A 14,675-nucleotide genomic window follows, 5' to 3' on the forward strand; every position below is an offset into this window, starting at 1 on the left:
CCTACTCCGCGCCGGCATGTTGTCTTCAGACCTTAACACTTTTATGGGAATAGAAAGCCTTTGTCTGTCTTGCAGAACGACTGGCGGTTTGGCACTGCGGACTTAGTGGTTCACAGCCCAGTGGGGAACCCGCTTCACCACCAAGGCTTCTTTGTGAATCAATTAGGACTTGAGAAAATGATTGATATGTAGCGGGCTCCAGTACTTCATGATTGAAAATTTTGGATTTTGTTTCTTTCGGCAGTGGAGTTGTATACAGTTGAGTGTTTCTAAAATGAAAGTACTGAGCCCATGTGAGCTGGCAATACCTCTGCTGGGTATATGTCCTAAAGAAGTAAGGAACACGACAGATGGACGCTCCCATGCACATCACAGCACAGTTTACAATAGCGATAAGCTGGTAACAGCCCAGTGTACGTCAGGAGAATGGGTAAAGGAACATACCTGGTACACACACGCATGCACGCACGAGATACTATGCACCGCTAAAAAATGAAACCCCAAAGCACCCCATGACATGGGTGCATGTGGAGATCATGCTGATGAAGTTGGTCAATCACAGAAGGGCAAATGCTGTAGGAGACCACTACTGTAAGGTACGAACCAAGGCAGAGACTTGCATTGCAAAGGCAACAGGCTGCAACAACGGACTCGAAAACGAGGGAGGGTGGCACAGGACCGGGCAGTTTCTCCCTCTTGTACATGAGCAGCTCGGTGTGGGTCAGAACCAACTTAGGGGCACATTAGCAACAGGGTGGGGAGGGGCGATGCAGTGACGCACTAGAGGGCTGACATGTTGGAGATGGAAAACCCCGAGAGGGAAGAAACACTGATAGAATGTGGGGGTGGAGGGATTGAGAGGCCAAACGACTGCAGAGCTGATGGTCTGAAATGTATCACCCACCACCACTCAATCCACAAATTTTTTAAAAATCACCAGATACAGGCAGATTTGCTACCTTTATTTGGTGCCTTGAGGTGCCAGAGTGGTTACAGCATTGGGCTGCTAACTGCAAAGTCAGCAGTTCAAAACCACCCTCAGCTACTTCTGTAAAAAAGTTCGTCTCAAACCCATGGGGGCAGTTCTACCCTGTCCTGTGGGGTCACTGAGCGACAACTTGATGGCAGTGAGTTTGGTTTTGGTGTTCACTGCCATCCTGCCAGGGTCTTTAAGCTTAGAGGAATGAAACGGGGGCGTGGGGAGGTTGTGTCTCACTACAACAAGCCCACGGAAGGTGTTTAAGATATTTGAAGTCAAGAAAAATAAGTTATCAATGCTTTGTGAGCCACCTGCCGCAAAATGGCCAAGTCCAGCAGACTAGGTTCTCCAGGAATCATTTGACAAGTTTCCTTCCTGTTCATTCCCTTGAAAGGCCGAAGTCTATCATGCAAGCCGAAAATGCTTTGGCAATCGAAATCATTAAGGCTCCCACTCCCCAAAGAGCTGCTGCAACAATGGTGAGCACTTGATACTTACCCTTCCAGGATTGGGAAGGACGCAGCATAATGTATTTTTTAATACCCTGAAATGTGAGCACTGTGGCAGTGTAAGGCCTTTTTCCGACAACTACAGTCACTGAGGACGTACTACGCCCTAGGTGCTGAAGATCAGGGGAGCGGCACCCCAGGAGAGTGAAAGGAAACCAACGTCGAGGTGTGCGTCCCGCGGCTTGGCTGGGCACGGCCAGCGGGAGGAGTACCCCCCGCTAGGCGGCCAGTGGCCGCTGGGCCCCGCGGGCTGCGGAGAGGGTGGGCACAGGGCTTGCCATCGCTGGTTCACGCAGGAGGGAGAGAAAAGTCGGTAGGACTCGGTGCCCAGTTTTGTTTGAATGCGGAAAAGTCAACTGCTGAAGTTATTTTTACTTTAGTAACACCCGTGCCAGCATCTGAAATGATAGTTTTTAAAACTTCAAGTATTTGGTAATGCCTCGAATTGAAGCAGCCCAGCGGAGCATCCGAGCGTACAAAGCCTTCAGTGGTGAACGAGGAAGAGCCGAGCGCTGGAGCGCCTCCCAGCGAGTCTCTCTCCCTCCACATCCGCGTGAATTCTGATCCTTCTACCACTGCCAAGTTATCTGTTCACACAGCAGACCCCTGCCAATTGTTTTCACAGTGCCCTTCTCTCTGGGGAAACCTTCGTTTTAGATTGATGTTCAGGGCCTTAGCAGTTTGCCTGGCCAGCCTACCTCTCCTTGGTGCTGTCTGTGCCAAACCATTCCATCTGGGTAGAGCCCCTCCAGGCCGAGCGTCAAAGGCTCGCCTCTCCTCCCCAGCCCCACTCCTGGAACTCCTGGTGGTGTGGTGGTTTTGTGTTGGATTGCTAACCACAAGGTCATCAGTTCAAAACCACCAGCTCCCTCAGAGGGAGAAAGATGAGACTTTCTACTGTGGGATCACTATGAGTACCAATCAACTGGATGGCAGTGAGGTTGAGTTTTGTGGCCTTGCTTTGTGTCATTGGCCCAGCAGCTGCAATAAGCTAGATTCCAATCCATCTGCCCAACTAGCTAGAAGGCCTCAGCACACAGGCTCCCTAGAAAACCAGCGAGCTCTTGTGTCTCTGAATCGTGGAGGCAAGTAAGGGGAGTGGGGGTGAAAAGTGAAAAGGAGCAAATGTAGCTCAGAGGGGCAGGAGGGTTTTTGACCTCCACCAGAATGACTTAGTTCTGTTTTATGGTTCAAGAGACCCCATCTGAAATATAATTGAAAGAGAACACTTAAGAAGTCTTAAAGGAGACAAAGACACAGGCATATCCAGATGAGAAAGGGGATACCAACGCTTAAAATAGGACATGAGAAGGCAAAGGACACTCACAAAAAAAGCTTCATTGATGGCAGATCAATACAGCACAGTTCCAGGTGGAATTCCAGAGGAACAGGAGCGGGACCTTGATTGGGGCAAGTACATCATTAGAAAGACAAGATTGGTCTGGGGCCTTACAAATGACCAGTGCAGTCAGGGTGAGATAGGGCAGGCCTCATGACATTGGAACCCCTGGTCCCCCAGGACAGTGGTCTCCATCAAGGGCACACCTAGACAAGCCCCTGAGGAAGAAACTGCCCCTCCCTGGGCTAGCTGGAGAGCATGGAGGTAATCCACTTTCCAAGACACTCAGCCTGAAGGCAAGATTAGCTAAACCCTTGGGTACACCTCACAAAACATTCAGGGGACTCTGCAGGTGGATTGGGGGCTGTCACTGCCATCCATAACCTGTTGCAAACCGGGTGCTCAGAATTCAATCTCTAATACAGAGACTTTTTAGCCTGATTGCCTAGGAAGCAGAAATGGAGACGCTAAAGGGAAGACAAGCTTTCTACTCCCGTTAGTCTTCGAAACTCCAAGGGGGCAGTTCTACCCTGTGCTGTATCGGGTCCAGATGAGTCAGCGCCAACTCATTGGCAGAGAGTTTGGCTTTGCTTGCTTGCTTGGTTTTCAAGCTACCCTAGAGGGATATGAGAGAGAGGTACATACAGATGAGACCCACAGGCAGGAACACCATGTTCTTTTCCCCTAGGATTTGGCTTTACAAAGACAGCATTGGGCTGCTAACTGCAAGCTGAGCCGCAGTTCAAAACCGCCAGTGGCCATTAAGAAGAAAGATGGTTTCTCCTTCTGTAGAATTACTCGCAGAAACCCACAGGAGCAGTTTTACGGGTTCTGTAGGGCCACCGAGTTGGCATCGACTGGATGGCAGTGAATTTGGTTTTACTTGGGGGGAGAATTGGAAAGCAGATGCTGTGACAGCCCACAGGGATCTGAGCTGCAAAGAGTTAAGCCTAGTCAGCTTTGAACTGCTGAGATGACGTAAAAGGAGGTGACTGGCTGGGCCACTTCTGCTGAGTCCCGAGGATACTCTGATGGTCGATACTAAATATACAGGTCCGCATCCCAGCCAGCAGCAAATGCCCTGCTGTGATCATCTTCAGACAGCCATGCCCTATCTATCCATCTTCACCCTGACTGCATGGGCCATAAGACCCTGGGACCAATCTTGGAAACCCTTCTAAACGATGGACTTGTCCCAGTCATGGTCCCGCTTCTGCTTCTGTAGTCCCACCTGCAACTGTGATGTAGTGAATCGTGAATCACAATCATGAAATTTGTGACAGTCCCTTTGTTCCATGACCTATCAGGTGTCCTAACTTGATTGCTTAGATGCCATTTTAACTTGGTGCTAATGTAAGGTGACCAGACGTCCCGATTTTTAACAATTTTTCCCACATCCCATGGCATTTTCAAAAAGTCCCGATTTTTGGAAAGAATGCATGACAAGCTAGGGTATACAGTTTTTGGCTGCCATGTGGCTATTTCACCAGGATATGAGTTTTATCAATGGTGTCCCGCTTTACCAGTTAAAATCTTGTCACCTTATAATGGTCCCCCTCATCCAGATAATGTGTCTGGCCCACTAGGCACTCACATTCCACGTCCGTGAGCTGGGCTTCTTACCTATTTGAAGTTTGAGAACAAGTTTAGATCGTTCCAGCCCCAAGACCTCTAATCATTCGCTTTCCCGGATAAAACCGAGTGTGGGGGGAGCTTCGAGGGCACCAGCTGTCCTGAGGGAAATTTCGGAGGGATCCGGCTACTAGATGGTTTGAAGTGTCTTTTGTCCCAGGTTGGACAACCAATTGACTCACCAGGACTGCTCCAACCTCCACCAGTTTCCTCTGGTTTTGCCCTGCCCAGGTATAGTTCACACCATCTTTTAAGACTTAATAAACGTTCTCTTTAAGTTATTTCTAAGATGGGCTCTCTCTTGTACCTGAAATACAAGAAGCATGGAGAGCTTTTAAATGTAAGCCTCAGTGCCAAAGGAACAAGCAAAGGCACGAGGCCTGCCTCGAAGAGTCCTGTCTGGAGGAGATTCGGCCATGGTGGTACCACTGGGGTCCAAGGGGAACAAGGCTTCTTTGTACACGTGTGCCATTTTCATGTGTATACTGTCCATAATTTAACACTACCGACTTTATCGACATACATGTGAGTGAAGCTCACTGGCCTCTCCCCAGGAGCTGTCCACTTGCAGTTACCAGGCTCTCAGCAAGCGGCCGGAAGCTGTTACAGGTGTGCATGGGAGCACCCAGATCTGCTGGAGGCCATGGTCGGTGGCTCTGTGCAGGTAGGCGAGTGAGTGAGGCTGGAGAGGTAGGCCTGCTGCTCTCACAGGTGATACCATCTGAAACAGTTTATTGTGCCAACCTGGCTGGTAAACACGTGGGATTAATTGAAGGGCAGCGAGGTAAATGGCTGGGCGAGCCTCGCCTTTCTTGTCTCTTGTTCTTTGATCATCGGACCAGTGTGCGGCTGGCTGCCTTGCTTGTTCTGTGCCTCAGTTTGCAAGCTACACTACCTGTGGGACACCTAACCTACGGACTGTGTCACTGTAATTTGAGGTTCCTTCAAGACCTGCTTCGTCACACCATTGCAATTTACATCTTTTGAGCTGGGGACTGTTGGACCCTGTCATCTGGCTGACTGCTTGTGACCTGCCTTGCTGTTTGCTGCCTGTGCATGGAGAGCCTGAATTGCTCTACAGAGGACTACCCAGTGGCCCTCAAGACTTGAAGGACTGCCGGTGTCTCACAACTATCTCACGGGAGTGAGTTGCACTGAGCCATTTGTATAAGGTGACCAGACGTCCCGATTTTTAACATTTTTTTCCCACGTCCCATGGTGTTTTTAAAAAATCCCGATTTTTGGAAAGAATGCACGACAAGCTAGGGTATACAATTTTCGGCTGCCATGTGGCTATTTTGCCAGGATATGAGTTTTATCAACGGTGTCCCACTTTTGTCCCACTTTACCAATGTTAAAATCTGGTCACCTTACATTTGTATTGCTTTATAATTTAATTAACTGCTTACTTCTTATGTTATACATCTATATCTGTATAAATATATAAAATTATTAACATTCTGGTTTTGTTTCTCTAGAGAACCCTAACCCACCCTCCATCAGGAACTCCTACAACAGGACACGGACCCAAACTTTGTAGTTTCACTAGAACAGCCTTTTGATTTGATTCCACTAAACCCAAGTTGCAGTGGGTAATTAAAGCAGGCCAGGAGACCCTCTCTCCCTTTGGCCTGCCCATCACACATCAACTCTTCTACTGCCTGCAATCCCCGTCAATTTTAGAGCAATCTGAGACAGGTGGCTGGCACAGAGCCCTCCCTATTGTAGGTACTCAGTCAACTGGCTTCCAAATTAGCCAATTGGCAGGGTCTGCTGAATGGACTGCTTGCTCCTGGGTCACCTGCTTCAGTGCCGCAGTCATACTCCTGGGGAACTGCAAGAGTCCAACTGTGGAGCAACAGGGCAGGGAGGGAGGGCCACCACTACCATGTGAAGAACCCTAGGTGGCACTGGGGCAGGAGCACCATAGATCCAAATGACATCTTCTAGTTTGTTCATTGTTACACCTTTCTAGAATTAATCCAAATTGTTTTCCTATTGAAACACTACGGGGGCTTTACCAACTGTGTGCTTCTACTTATGTTTCTAAATGCTGTGCATTCCTTTACTGTAACACCAGGCACCTCTTGCTCTAATTAAAACTTCCACACCTGGAAATTTAGAACTGCCAACCCCCTGGCTCCACCCTAGACATACTCAATCAGGAACCCTGGAGGTGGGTTCCAGCCCTGCATTTTGCCCAAGCTCCCGAGCGAGGCGTGCACTCAAGTGTAAGAAACACTCGCTGTATCCGGGCTTCCTTTTGTGTTCTGCTTATTCACTCCAGCTGTGATAAGCAACACTGGTGGCATAGGGCCAGCTTAGCAAAAGGCCAGCAGTTCAAAGCTACCATGTGTGGGAGGAAGAGGAGGCTCTTCACCTGTAAAGATTTGCAGTCTTGGAAACCTACAGGGGTAGTGTCCTCTAGGGCCGAGAAGTCAGTGAGTTGGAGTTTGTTTGGAGCCACAATGGTTAAGCACTCAGTTGCTAACTGAAAAGTCAGTGGTTCAAACCTATCAGCCACTTTTAAAGTGAAACCCACTGCCATGGAGGCAATGCTGACTCAGAGCGACCCTGTAGGACAGTGGTTCTCAACCTTCCTAAGGCCGCGCCCACGACCCTTTAATACAGTTCCTTATGTTGAGGTGACCCCCACCCCCAACCATAGAATTTTCGTTGCTACTTCATAAATGTAATTTTGCTACCGTTATGAATTGGACGACTGTTATTGGGGGCTCATACAACTCTTATCAAAATCCACACACACATCTATTATGTCAAGCACATTTGCATATTTGTCACCATCATCAGTCTCCAAACTTGAGCCCCTGGTATCAGCTCATTTTCCCCCCTCCTCCCTGCCATACTGAGTTCTACAAATTTGCAGCCCTACTCAATTTTGCCACCTCAGTAGTGTATACACACGTGATGGTCGCTACTTTGGGCTGCTGTCCTTAATTCCTCTTCCGCACAACCAGCCCTCCCACCCCCAATATCCAGAAGTAGTCTGCCACCAGAACCTTTCCTTAGACTTCAACATGGCCTGAACTCTCACATTTTGGAAAAGAATTTCATTTTGCTCTATTTTGAAATCCCCAGTGAGTGTACTCAGACACCATTAATCATGCTGGAAATAAACTAATTCTACAATATTTCCCACCTGCCCCCAGGAGAAATCTTCTCAAACACGTTTTTTACCCTTTGCCCAGCCATCCGCCCCCAACCCTGCTGGCTAATAAATGCCCATATGGCTGAAAGAAATTGCTTTGTTGTTTGCAATCAAATGGAGATTGAGCACTCAGGGTCGGTGGGGGTGACTACTCCCCCAAGGAACAGGTCAGTGTAAACAGAACCGCACCTTCTCTGTGCTACACTGCCTGGGCAGCCACCGAGAATGCTGCTGGCCGAAGAGCACTATTCCTTCGCAGACAGTGGTGACCACTTGCCTCTGAAAATGTCCAGGGAACATGGGAAGGATAGAGGCAGAGGGAGCATAGCATCATAAACTCACTCTCAGGTTAGAATCAGATACGCAGAAGCAGGAAGCACCGCTTGAAGTATCCTTTAGTGCCCACACCCCAGCCTGCTGTTCATGTAGAGCTGGAGAACATTACTGGCAAGCAGGGGGTCACGGGACTCCCGATGTGAACTTGAGGGCACCGCTTTCTAGATAATCCTTCTGGCTCCCAGACCTGAGGCCCCAGGGGTTACTCCCAATAAAAAAGGTCGACCACTCACACTTCATCAGTATTCACTTCCTTTTCATAATTTACTTGAACTGGAAAAATGCACTCTATAACCAAAGGTATACAATTGAGGAATTATACAAAACATTCCTTTAGCAGGATGGTATTGGTTACATTCGCCAAAATGAATACTCTAACTGCTACTTCCGTGGAGTTTTGAGAGAAATAAGAAGTCACTGGCTGCAGTCAGAGAAGCAACTGACACTTTACATACAACAGAAAAGGCCAATCTCCAAAACACACAGCGGACACCACCGCCACCCAGAAGTGCCCCACGTGGCCAAGAGCATTCGTGGAATGTTTCACAAGTGCCCCTGCTCATGAGACAGAGCGGCTTTCCAAGACCAACACTGGCAACGTCAGGTGATACAAAATAGAGTTCTTTAAGGTTTATACAAAACTTACACATTTTAAAAAGAAAAAGAATCTGAGACTCAACAATCGTTGTTGAGCCCGAGGAAGCTAGGAGCTGCTCTGGGCCCATCAGAGAGCCCGGTGTGCACGTTTCAGTACCCCCCCAGCCCCCACCCACTGCTCAGGAGCAACGAACACCCAGGCCTCCAGGGCCATCCCTGTGGCTCTGTCACTGGCTCTCCAGGCAGACTGCCTCGTATTAGGCTGGCCCCACACCAGGGTGGCCTGGCCAGCATAAAATAACACTCACTATCTTCTCCAGCCCAGACAGAGTGTTTTATCAACATGCAGGTTGATTTGGGGGGGAAAGTGATCTCTTGAACACTTTCAATAAACTCCTTGCATACAGCTTTATTACAACATATACAGATTTGACACAATTGTTTATAAAAAACTACCTAGAGTTTTCAACTAAATAAAATGACTTTTAACAAATCCATGTGGCTTAAGAGAATGGTTTTGCTTTGTTTTGTTTTTTTAAACACATGTTTTCCACACTGAGTTCTGAGAGAGGTCACACGTGTGTTTATATTCAATAAACAGTCACCCTCTTGAACATGAAGAGCCCTTGTATCTTTAGGACAGAGCACAAAACTGCACTTCATAAAGCCCTCTGGGGACACAGCCAACCTGGACAAACATGTACGTGTGGACAAGAGACCTCAGAACAGACAGCCTGCAGCTATAACGGCAGTGCTTCACGCTCTTCCTAGAGTACTATTAGCACGTTCTGTTGGTCAGGAATGAGTTAGTCTTCGTTTGAAGAAAGCAGGTCCCCTTTGAAGAATAATGTTTGGAAGCTACCCCCCACCCCAACAACAAAAATCAAGATAGACCAGCACCAAATGAAGTTATTTAGTTCACAAAAAATAAACTTAGTTCTTATATTTAAAGTTCTATAACCCAGACTTAATAATAATTTAACTATAAAATCAGAGGTTTTTTCAGCTACTGTGTAATTTTAAAATCCATTTTTAACCCAGAGGAAGATTTTCACACTGATCACCAGGAACTTCCTAAGTTTCGAGACACTTGATGCCCAGCTTGGAGTCTGTCAGAAAGGAGCCGCAGATGACTGCCTGTGATGCGTTCACGCCAAGATCCATGCTGCGAGCTTCCCAAAGACACGGCACGTAAAGCACTGGGCTGGTTTCAGACCGGAGGCCTGCCAGAGGACCTCAGAGCCCTCCGAGGGAGCCCGCCAAGCCGCCGTCACCCTGACCAAGTCGAGTCATCCTCAACAAGACATGCATTGAGCTGTTTAATTCACAGATTTTATGTTAGTCCTTCAGAACCCAGTGCCTATGCTTTAGTTCAGAAAAATCAGGCTATTCAAGCCGTTTTCTTTGTGCGACTTCCTTGGAGGTCTTGTAAATTTATCTTTGACCTGGGATGGAGAAAAAGCAGTGAGAGCATCAGCAACACAGAGGTTCAAATTCCAGAGTAATAAGATTTGATGCTGCATTCTTTGAACTGTTTAAAAAACATATGGCCAGAGTCGATTCTGACTTCTGGCATCCCTATAAAACAGTTTCCAAGGCTGCAACTCTTTACGGGAATAGAAAGTCTCGTCTTTCTTCTGCAAAGCAGCTTGTGGGTTTGAACCACTGGCCTGTGTTAGCAGCCTGACTCATAGGCCACTACACCATCAAGACTCTTTATGAAAAGCATATTTACTCTGCCTCTAGGGCTTACCTGTTGTGAATCATGTGACTTTTGACAAGATGTCCTGCAGCCAATGCTGCCATCAGGGACAACTCCCCAGCCATGACGGTTCCACACACAATTCTCGCCAGCTGCCGGGCATGTTCCCCAGGATTGTCTGTGCAGGCTCCTTGCACACCTAGCATCTGTGGTCAGAGCGAAACATCAAGTTTACTTTGAATGTCTGCAGCAACCATGCACCGCTAAGTCACCTCAAGTAAGGGCATCAGAAGAGAGCTGGCCTCCATTCAAGGGCAAAATATGCAGGATTTGACAATCACTAAGGATGAGCACCCACACCAAGGCTAACTTGACCCCTGCAGCCGGGCTGGCAGTACCCTTGCTCAGGATACACAGAGCATTCAGCACCTGCTCTCTCATCTACTTCCTGAATGTACTGCAAATGCAAAAGGGCTTCAAAAAGTTTGTGGAAAATGGAGAATGGAAAGATAATGGCATTTTTTGGAGCCCCTGGGATGTAGTTAGGAAGAAACGGGAACCCTAGGGAATCAGAAGTATGCCGGAGGACAGGCCATTGTGCCTGATACTCAGTACCTGCAAACAGGCTTGCTGAGGTAGCAGGTTGGTACCTCCACCCACAGTTCCAATCTCTATAGATGGCATCGTGCAACTGATATACAAATCATCATTTGTGGGACCGCTGGCTTCCATTAAAGTTATACAGTTTGAGCTACCAACATTCTGTGCTGCATCCTGGGAAAAGAAAAGAAAAAATACAACATATAAATCCCTCATCTAGACCAATAGAATAGATGAGAGGTGGCGTGCGGAGCCCTCACCTGCCCACACGCGATGTAGATAGCAGTCACAATGTTTGCCGCGTGGGCATTGTAGCCGCCTATGCTCCCCGCCATGGCAGAGCCCACCAGGTTCTTGTTAATGTTCACTTCAACCATCGCTTCTGTAGTCGTCTTTAATACCTTAAGAAAAGCCAAGTGAGTTACCCAGAGCAATTTTTATGAACCTCAATAAGCAAGAGAGTTCAGATGTAGTCCCACAGAACCCCCTGTCCTCAATAAAGAGTCTCTCAGTAAAGTGTGCTCCTATAACGCCACAATGCCACAGAGAAGTGGGCAGTGTAGGTGAAGTCTTCTGTCATTTACAATATATCCCTAGAGCAGCAGTCAACCTGTGGGTCATGATCCCTACTGGGAATGGGGGGAGGTTCAACTACCCTTTCCCAGGGGTCGCCCACTTCCTAACAGTAGCAAAATGACAGTTATGAAGTAGCAATGAAAATAATTTTGTGGTTGGGGTCACCACAACACGAGGAACTATATTAAAGGGTCACGGCATTATAAAGGTTGAGAACCACTGCCCTAGAGAGTAAACTTTGATTAAAATGTGCACACACCTTTCCCTAATTTTTAAATCTAAATAGAAAACTCATCCAATCACTCACTTCTCGAACCACCTTGGCTGGAATGATAGCTTCACAAACAACAGACTTTCCCCGCCCTTCGATCCAGTTGATAGCAGCAGGTTTCTTGTCGGTGCAGTAGTTCCCACTAACGGCTAGAACCTGGAGGTCAGGGTAAAGCTCGCGAAGCTTGGAAAGTGCTTTCTCTGTGCCCTGGTAACAAGACAGCATCAAGACGTTAGTGATTTGTTAGACTGAAATGCACAAAGCATTTCACCCGCATCCACCACAAGTCTTTTGTTTGTGTCTATGAAATATTTCTAATTACAATAACTTTACTTCAAAGAAAATGAGCACGAAAGTAACTGCTGTTTTATTAACCAATCACAGTGACTAGCTTTTCTCAATTAGCTGCAGGCACTGATGAATGGTATGTAAGACTACAAAAATGAAAATACAATGCAAGTATTAAAAATAATCAGTGAGCATTGTTAGAAAAGTTCATATTCATTTGCATGACTGCCTCAAACCATCATTTTCAACATGTAATAAATTTCATCTTCTATTAATTTAATTGCTACCCAAAAGCCCACACTGCCAAGACAATAGAGTGGGTTATGAAGTCAGCCACGTCAGCAGTGGAAAGCTGTTGGCATTTGCAGTACATAAAACATAAGGAAGAGCCATTTAAGATGGCGACTGGACCCGGAAACCACTCCTACTCCTAATGCGCTACCTACAGAAGAGAAGACAGAATCTAAGCAGGAGGCTGCTTAACCCAGAACACTATATGAAACAGCCACTACAGAACAGATGGGCACTCTGGTTCGTTAAAAATGATACAAGCAAAACGTGGCAAGCAAACCTTTGGCTCTTCCCTCAAGTTTAACACTGTTGAAGAATTTAGGGCTCTGTACAACCACATCCAGTTGTCTCTTAATTTAATGCCTGGCTGTGACTACTCACTTCTGAAGGATGGGATTGAGTGCATGTGGGAAGGTGAGACAAACGAAGGGGACGGGGGCTAATTACAATGAGACGAAGTGACTTGGATCGCTTTTGGCTAGAGACACTGCTGTGCCTTACAGAGCCTCTTTTGATGACTACAGTGGTACTGTATGTGGAGATGCTGAAGTACAGCTAAAGATGCTAAGATAGGTTTGCTGTTGAAGAGAATCTCTTCTGAGTATTCTCATAGGAAACGGCACCAAGCAATTGAGATTTGGAAGCTGAACCAAAGCCTCTTCACAAGCAGAGTGGACTGCATGTCCATCTAAATATTACTAAGATAGACAAGAAGTCTCATTTACCTTTGTCTTGTAGTTCTAGGTTTTTTTAAAAAAATTTTTTTGCTAGAGAATCCACTTTCTCAATCAAACTATTACAGTACACATCCTCTCCCCAGAATCGTCAATGTGTTCCTGGCCCACTCTTCACATGACAAAACATTTACCCATCCACAATATCCAAAAGGAGAACTTGCATTTCTATACCTTATAGGAAAAAAAAAGATATATGTACCATTGTGTTCAGGGTCATGTTTTGCAGAGTATGCTGCATCATTTTCTATGCAAATTTGTTTCTTTGTACAGCATTTTTTTTGCTGAGGATTGCTAGATTTTAATTCATTTGTTTCCCGATCGATAACATTAGTGATTCTGAGTTTAGTTTTTCATTTGTTTTGCTTTCCTTCTTCACATAACAGTGGTGAAGAAACCAAGGATATGAAACAAATTTGGAAGAAACATTAATTTTGTGCATTCTTTGGTAATTTTTTGTTATTTTGGAAGTACAAAGCTTTGCTACAAATTTATGCATTTCATTCAAATCGGTGATCTACGTTTGTGGGATTTCCTAAACATAACTGGATTTTAAAAGCTGTAACATCATGATTACATTCCTAACTAGAATTAGTATGTGTTTGTTTTTTTAATCTTTTTGTTTTATGTTCATACTTTGTGTTACTTAGGTTTTAATGGCTCAAGTAGAAAAGCGGTCCCATTCAAACTAAGGTAAAATGAATTGTGTATACACGTGCACACACGCGTGCACACTTGCGCGCGCGCACGCACACACACCCTACAATGATTTTCAATTATGTGAAATGAACAAGTCAGATATCAATCCTCAAAAACATTCTTTGATCAAGGGTTCAGAGAGTGGGAGGGTGGGGGGAAAAGAAGAGCTGATACCAGGGGTTCAAGTAGAAAGAAAATGTTTTGTAAAGGATAGTGGCCCTCCCCCCCAGAAGAATTTACTTTAGAGGACAGCACTGAAGCTGCAGCTTGGAAAGAGGGACATGTCTGATCAGAGCACACGGTAGCAAATGAAGGGGGAGGAAGAGAGAGTGGAGCACATCCTGGTCCACCAGGCCTGGAGGACGATACCCACTCAGAACAGCCAATGCACAGAGTGGACCATATGGCTGATGTGGACCATATGAGACACGACGTCCCTCGCTGACCCATAGCCCTACGGGGAACAACACTGGAGACTCAGTATCAGGATTAACCTGGTCTAACTCGACCACACAGATGCAAAACACTAAGGGTGTGTGGCAGAGCATGGAGGTCCCGAGGGAGTGCAAAGTATAGACTTTGGGGCCAGAGCATGGCACCCAATCGGACTCGACTGGAAGACACTCCTAAAGGTCAACAAACAGACCTTGAAATATTTACAGGTTTTTCTTTTTTTTTATTAATTAATTTTATTTTTAATTATTTATTTATTCGTGGTCATTGGTTTTCTTTGTTGTCGCTGTGTTCTCTTTTGTCACTTTGTCTTGCTATGCCTTGTTTTGGTGCATATTATTATCTCTGCAGATCTATCAAGATAAGATAGGGTGGATGAACAGTCTGCAGGAGAAAAACTACGGGACTAATGGTTCCGGGGGGACACGGGAGAGGGGGAGGAGGGGAAAGGAGGTGGTGTGACCAACCCAGGGACAAGGGAACAACGAATGATCCAAAAT

General features: G+C 46.4%; 1 protein-coding gene across 2 annotated transcripts in view; it reads right to left on the bottom strand.

Moving 5' to 3' along the window:
• Positions 1-8,203: 8,203 nt before the first annotated feature.
• Positions 8,204-14,675, bottom strand: part of HMGCR (3-hydroxy-3-methylglutaryl-CoA reductase) — a 31,628-nt gene continuing 25,156 nt past the window's right edge. For both annotated transcript variants that reach the window (XM_004703532.2, XM_045285174.1), the window contains 5 exons: positions 11,747-11,917; positions 11,124-11,264; positions 10,879-11,037; positions 10,315-10,469; positions 8,204-10,006 (listed from right to left, as the gene is read on the bottom strand). In XM_004703532.2, coding sequence (XP_004703589.1) covers positions 9,952-10,006; positions 10,315-10,469; positions 10,879-11,037; positions 11,124-11,264; positions 11,747-11,917 — 681 coding nt within the window. In that variant the 3' untranslated portion in view covers positions 8,204-9,951. The remainder of the gene's footprint in view (positions 10,007-10,314; positions 10,470-10,878; positions 11,038-11,123; positions 11,265-11,746; positions 11,918-14,675) is intronic.

This window comes from Echinops telfairi, unplaced genomic scaffold (assembly GCF_000313985.2).
Source record: "Echinops telfairi isolate 266 unplaced genomic scaffold, ASM31398v2 ScPeMD7_7469;HRSCAF=8507_1, whole genome shotgun sequence".
NCBI lineage: Eukaryota > Metazoa > Chordata > Mammalia > Afrosoricida > Tenrecidae > Echinops > Echinops telfairi.